Source organism: Odontomachus brunneus, unplaced genomic scaffold (genome assembly GCF_010583005.1).
Source record: "Odontomachus brunneus isolate Ranch 3 - 2012 unplaced genomic scaffold, Obru_v1 Obru_scaffold_090, whole genome shotgun sequence".
Classification (NCBI taxonomy): Eukaryota; Metazoa; Arthropoda; class Insecta; order Hymenoptera; family Formicidae; genus Odontomachus; species Odontomachus brunneus.
Window position 1 is genome coordinate 1,157,808 of NW_022639540.1, and position 5,824 is coordinate 1,163,631.

Genomic DNA, 5,824 nt, shown 5'->3' on the forward strand with positions numbered 1-5,824 from the left:
CTCTCCAAAGCGCGGATGGTTGATAGCTAACAAATTGTCGTGACAAAATATAATTTGTCTTACATTCTCTGAGGTATCACATGTAAGACGCAGTCAGCGTATGTGCACGATTCGTATTCGAATCTTTTTGATTCGAAATTTTCGAATTATTCGGATTCGAATCATAGGGATTCAAATTCGAATCGAATCGAATTTTACTTGATTCGATTCGAATAGTTCGCACGTCTCTAATAAATATGCATAGAATTAAGAAAAAAACAATATTCTTTGTAAAATAATTTGCTTTGACTTCAGAGTTATTGCAATTATACATTTTTAAAGGTAGTATATTTAAAGAAAATAATTCTTAGAATCAACTTTGTTTTTATTGTATAAATATGATAGTATAATAAGAAGATACATAAAGTACAACTCTCTTACTCATTTATATTTGTTAAAATTCAGATAAAGCAAAATTCAGATGCACAGACAAACGTCAACTTAATGACGATAGAAAAGACCAAGTCCCAGGATGATATACCTGATGACAATATTGGAAAGAAATTGATGAAGTTAATGGGTTGGAGCGGTGGTGGTCTTGGAAAATCCCAGCAGGGTATCATGGAACCTGTGACGTTAGTATTCATATTTTCTTTTAATTTTTAAACAATGCTTGCTTTTAAACAAATTATTAGAAATATAGCAAAAATCCTTATCGCCTTTTTAGGCTTAAACAACAGCTCAGCCGAGAGGGTTTGGGTCTGAAATCAAGTTCCTCCAATATGCATGAACTGAAAGCCAAATGCAGGATTGCTTTTAAGGAGTTCCTAATGGGAGATATGCAAAACGATATAGTATTTTCTACAGATTTCACCAACGATGAAAGAGCAATGATCCATCAGTGCGTATCACTTATGTTTAAATTATTAACATTCTCCAAATTTTCTGCTTCTATATATATGTGTGTGTGTGTATGTGCGCGCGTGTGTGTGTGTGTATAAACACACCCACATATATTACTATATTATATAATACAACTATATGATATTATAGATTATTTCTGAAAAATAATAATTCCTTATTTAAATGGAATTATGTTTTAAATAACAATAAATAAGATACAATATATTGAAAAAGTTTTACGTGCTTAATGTTTTACGTGCCTAATGTTTTAAATAACAATAAATAAGATACAATATATTGAAAAAGTTTTACGTGCTTAATGTTTTACGTGCCTAATGTTTTAAATAACAATAAATAAGATACAATATATTGAAAAAGTTTTACGTGCTTAATGTTTTACGTGCCTAATGTTTTAAATAACAATAAATAAGATACAATATATTGAAAAAGTTTTACGTGCTTAATGTGGTTTTGTTTTATTTATTTCAGAGTCGCGCGTTCAATGGGTCTTAAATCCCGCAGCCATGGCCCCTCAGATCAACGGAAATTGGTGATCTCACGCAAGGTCAATATCCGGAGCTTAGTCGAGGAACTGAAGAGTCTGGGTGGAACTACCGAGAAATATGAGTTAATAGAACCGACTTACTTAGATGATGATGAATTGGATAGTATTGTTGGAACTACAGAGAAAGACGAGTTGATAGAATCAACCAACTTAGACGAGGAAATGAAGGATTTTGAAGAGACCACTGAGAGATACGAGTCGATAAAACCAACTAGCTCAGTTGAGGAACTGGACAAAAGTATGTGAAAAAACTGCTATCAATAATTTTAGACGGAAGTTGCTTGTTCGAAACTACATTGCTGCGTGGGAACAGCTTGGAAGTCTTAAATTTGAAACCCATCGGTAGTGAGGGTGACCTGTCTTCGTTCGAACAGTTGTCAATTGTTTACTACGGACAATTAACGTTTCCTCATAGGGTGCGTTCGGAAAGCACGTCACCGCCACCAACGCTATCGAGTTCTTTTATTTTTATCGCTTCTTAGTTATACAACAAGAATATAATGACATAGCGCTATGTAGTGCTAATAATGCTCCCCGAACGCACTTAAAACCGAGCGTTACGTAGCACTAATGCTAACACGCGAATTGAAGAAGGCACCATTTTCTTCTCGCCAAATATATCGGTCGAGCCTATCACGTCTGATCTGATGGTGCAACAGTGAAACACGTCGGATACTTCGTTAGCAGTAAAGGTGTTTCTAAGCACAGTTACACTGGCGATCGTGACTGTGACTTTGCACGACTCCCTTTTCCTCAATCGAATGACACGTATCCAGCTCAAAGGACCAAATTTCATATGTACATGTAACGCGTATAATTTTCGCGGTCAATGCGAACTTACTATTTTTAATTATTGCCAGTGATGATCGTCGGGAGAAGATCGAGGACAAAGCAATAAAAGTTGACTACACGAATAGTATACCTAGCATTTCTGCGTTAAATATTTTGAATTGAATATAAAGAAATGTTAACGATTTAAATCGTGTCGACGATAATAATAACAACGGACTCTCGAACTATATAGTACACCGGCGATCATCTCGAAAGATAAGACGTTGACGCTTCGTCACTGGATTATTGTTTATTTTCCGGAGTCTTGTTTCTATTATGGGTTTTTTACAATAAGCTATTAGTCATAAGCCGCAAGCAAGTTGGCCAATCACAGTCGATTATTTTCAAAAACAATCTCGACTGTGGTTAGTCAATTTGTTTGCGGAAGGCAAACAAATATTGTAGAAGGCCCATTAGTCTCCCTATAAAATAGAAGCAAACTATTTATCACTCAAAATGGCATATTTGTATTTATCACAAATTCTGTAATAAAAATTAGTACATACTTAACAATGACTTATTATATGTAAAAGAAAAGTGTTAAGAATTATATAGTTTTTCAAAAATGTAAAATTTGTAATTGAGTTGCTTTGCAACCTCACAAGATAATGAGTGCGATTGGTTCTGCCATTTTGGGAGGCTTACGAGTTGATTCAATGAAAAAAAATTCGACCAGGGTCTTGATCCTCGAAAATATATTATATAAGATATTTCATGAAAAGCTATAGTTTATATTACGTACACTATAGCTTTTCTCTAAATATCATATACAATATATTTTCGAGAATCAGGACCCAGATCCCATTTTCTTGAGCAGAGCTTGACAAGCGATGTATTTTCTGGTCGATTCTGAGGTGTCCTTGTCTCCCATCGTTCTCCTTGTCTCGTTGCGCTGTGTGCAGCCAATAAATTATTAAAGCTTCAGGAATGTGGCTTTCGCACGTTGTACAATAAGGTTTGTAGAGGAACGAAAAATAAAAACTTTTTTAAAGATAGAGCGACTAAGCTTCCGCCTAGAGTGATTAAATTTATTGGAGATTCCACTTTAAAAAACGCATCAATAGTACTTCATGTGTGATGTAGAAAACTATTGGAAACAAACATTAACAATAAATATAAATGTCTCATAAATTGTATTGCATTTTTAGAAGTTTTTATTTTTCGCCATTCTATAAGCCGTGCGACGTGGAGAAAGTATGCTCTTAAGGGAATGCCGAAGTTGAATACTGACATTTTTCTGCAAAATTTATGTCGTATTGGTTACACAGAATTACAAATGCTTTTACGCAATGAAAGTACGTGCAAAAATAAATAGAAACATTGCTTGATATGTGACGAAAACGAACAAAAAACTTTTAATGTAAAATCTCAAGCTGTCAATAGCGTAATATTTGCCTAATCCAAAAGTTCCGTAGCTCGTACATATCGAAAGTTCCAAACAGAAAAATTTTGAAGAACATTGCTCTACTTTTGCATCTACATTTGGAAGCTTAAGAATATCGAAAAAGTTTACAGAAAGATTTATACATATTTATGGTTAGGTTTTCTGTTGAATAATAAAACAAAGCAACACACTTTTATGTAAGTTCGGTCAGTGTGGCCAGAAATCTCGCCCAGTAGCACCGGTAGTATTGAGAGGGGATGACAAACGAACTAACAGCGTGTTCGATTGGCCCTGGGTTAATCGCTCCGAGAGCGATTAATGACGTCATAAGTCTTTACTAGCAAATTATAAAGCTTATAAATACTTGTTCGATCAATAAACATAGGCTGAATAACCCAGAGTAGGTTAATCCAGAGCCAGTCGAACATGCTATAAGTTCAGAGCGCACATGTACATGGGCATGTTTGCATATGTGCGTCATCCCCTCTCAATACTACCGGTACTACAGGGCTAGATTTCTGACCATACTGACAATAGGTACGTTCAGCGAACTCAACAGTTGCACAACAGTTGAGCAATTCGTCAATATAATTTGTCTAAAGTTAGAGAACTAACAGTAAGGACCAATAATCACTGACCACTCACTGATTAGCTATGGCTGCATTCAGTAGACTCAACAGTTGCACAACAGTTGAGTAATTTGTCAATGTAATTGGTCTAGATTTAGGGATCTAATAGCAAGAACCAATAATCGTTGATTGCTCACTGAGCGCTTTTTCTACTGAATGCGCCCTATGTTTTCTGAACGCAGCCAATGAGTTCGGTATACTAGAAATACGAAACGGATAACGTGATTATAGAGGCCTGTTCTTTGTAGCTGCACTACTGAACTAGTGCAATAAGTTAGAGTGAGAAAACGTATATTTGTTTCACTTCAATATATTGCACCAGTTCAGCAGTGCAACTACAAAGAACAGGCCTTAGGTTTGTTTTTCGTTCCTGCACTGTGCCTGTGGCTGCACTAGTGCCAAAAGTGTGCACTTAAGCGTTTTCTATTTCCGAATTGACGTCAGCGAAGCTGTTTTCTATTCCAGTGCAGCAGAACTCAGTACACGAGTTCACTGCACTGGCTGCCCTAGGTCTGGAGTCAGTACAAGCAGTGTGAGCAGTGCAAGTGTGCAAAAGTGCAAAAAATGTAAACAGTAGAAGAGTAACGTGCACGAATAATAATAACAAAGTAGGTATGAGGTTATGTCGCATTTTTGTAAGACAAACAATAATGGGATTCTATAATAGAGCTGGGCCCCTATTCTTGAAATAGTTGTGTATACGTAAGTTTTACTGCGCAGGTTTAATTATACTATAAAATAGCTACGCAATAAAAATTACGTATATGCAAAAATTTCAAGAATAGGGGTCCTGTATGTAATATTTAAAAATATTTTTGACATTTTGATTATTACAGATAATCGAGTTAAATCGTCTGAACAATTGCGTTCATTCAGAGAAAATTTTCAATTTATTGCTCAAAAACAGACCAATGCTGAGATCATAAAACAAAATCTTCTATTGCTGTCTGTGATGTTTAAAAATGTATCTAAGGTACAATTGTAGGCAAAAGTTAGGGTCGCTCTACCATAACTTGCAAACAACATTTTTTAAAGTATATTATATAACAACATTTTTTAAAGTATATTATATAACAACATTTTTTAAAGTATATTATAGATAACAAAGGAAAAGTTTCCTGAAGTTTTATAAATTTGTCTATATTTTTGATACCTCAGATACACTCCTAATAACATTTTATCTAAAATGCATAGAGTTTCGGTGATCTTCAGAGCAAAAGAGGAAAAAATTTATTAGACATTAGATATTTTTTCTTACTCTTTTATTTTCATCAAAGGTAGAATGTGATTTTTAAAATAAGAATTATAAGTCATTTATGAATTATATTGGAATGTTTCAGATACATGTTGAATATGTTAAAATCCAAGCAGAAGCATTTAAAATGAATGCGCTGGCAATCACCGAAATTGTACATGCTGTACAAAAAATGGCAGATACTGCTGCTATACAAGCTATTAATGACAGTAAATGGACTGAAACTTATTTGAGAAACTTATAATTGTTTTAGAAAACTTGTTACCAACGTATCTGAA

General features: G+C 34.5%; 1 protein-coding gene across 2 annotated transcripts in view; it reads left to right on the forward strand.

Annotated features, from left to right (window-relative positions):
- Positions 1-3,273, forward strand: part of LOC116848132 (NF-kappa-B-repressing factor) — a 6,517-nt gene extending 3,244 nt beyond the window's left edge. For both annotated transcript variants that reach the window (XM_032823919.1, XM_032823918.1), the window contains 3 exons: positions 445-614; positions 707-880; positions 1,372-3,273. In XM_032823919.1, the coding sequence (XP_032679810.1) occupies positions 445-614; positions 707-880; positions 1,372-1,693 (666 nt within the window). In that variant the 3' untranslated portion in view covers positions 1,694-3,273. The remainder of the gene's footprint in view (positions 1-444; positions 615-706; positions 881-1,371) is intronic.
- Positions 3,274-5,824: the final 2,551 nt, after the last annotated feature.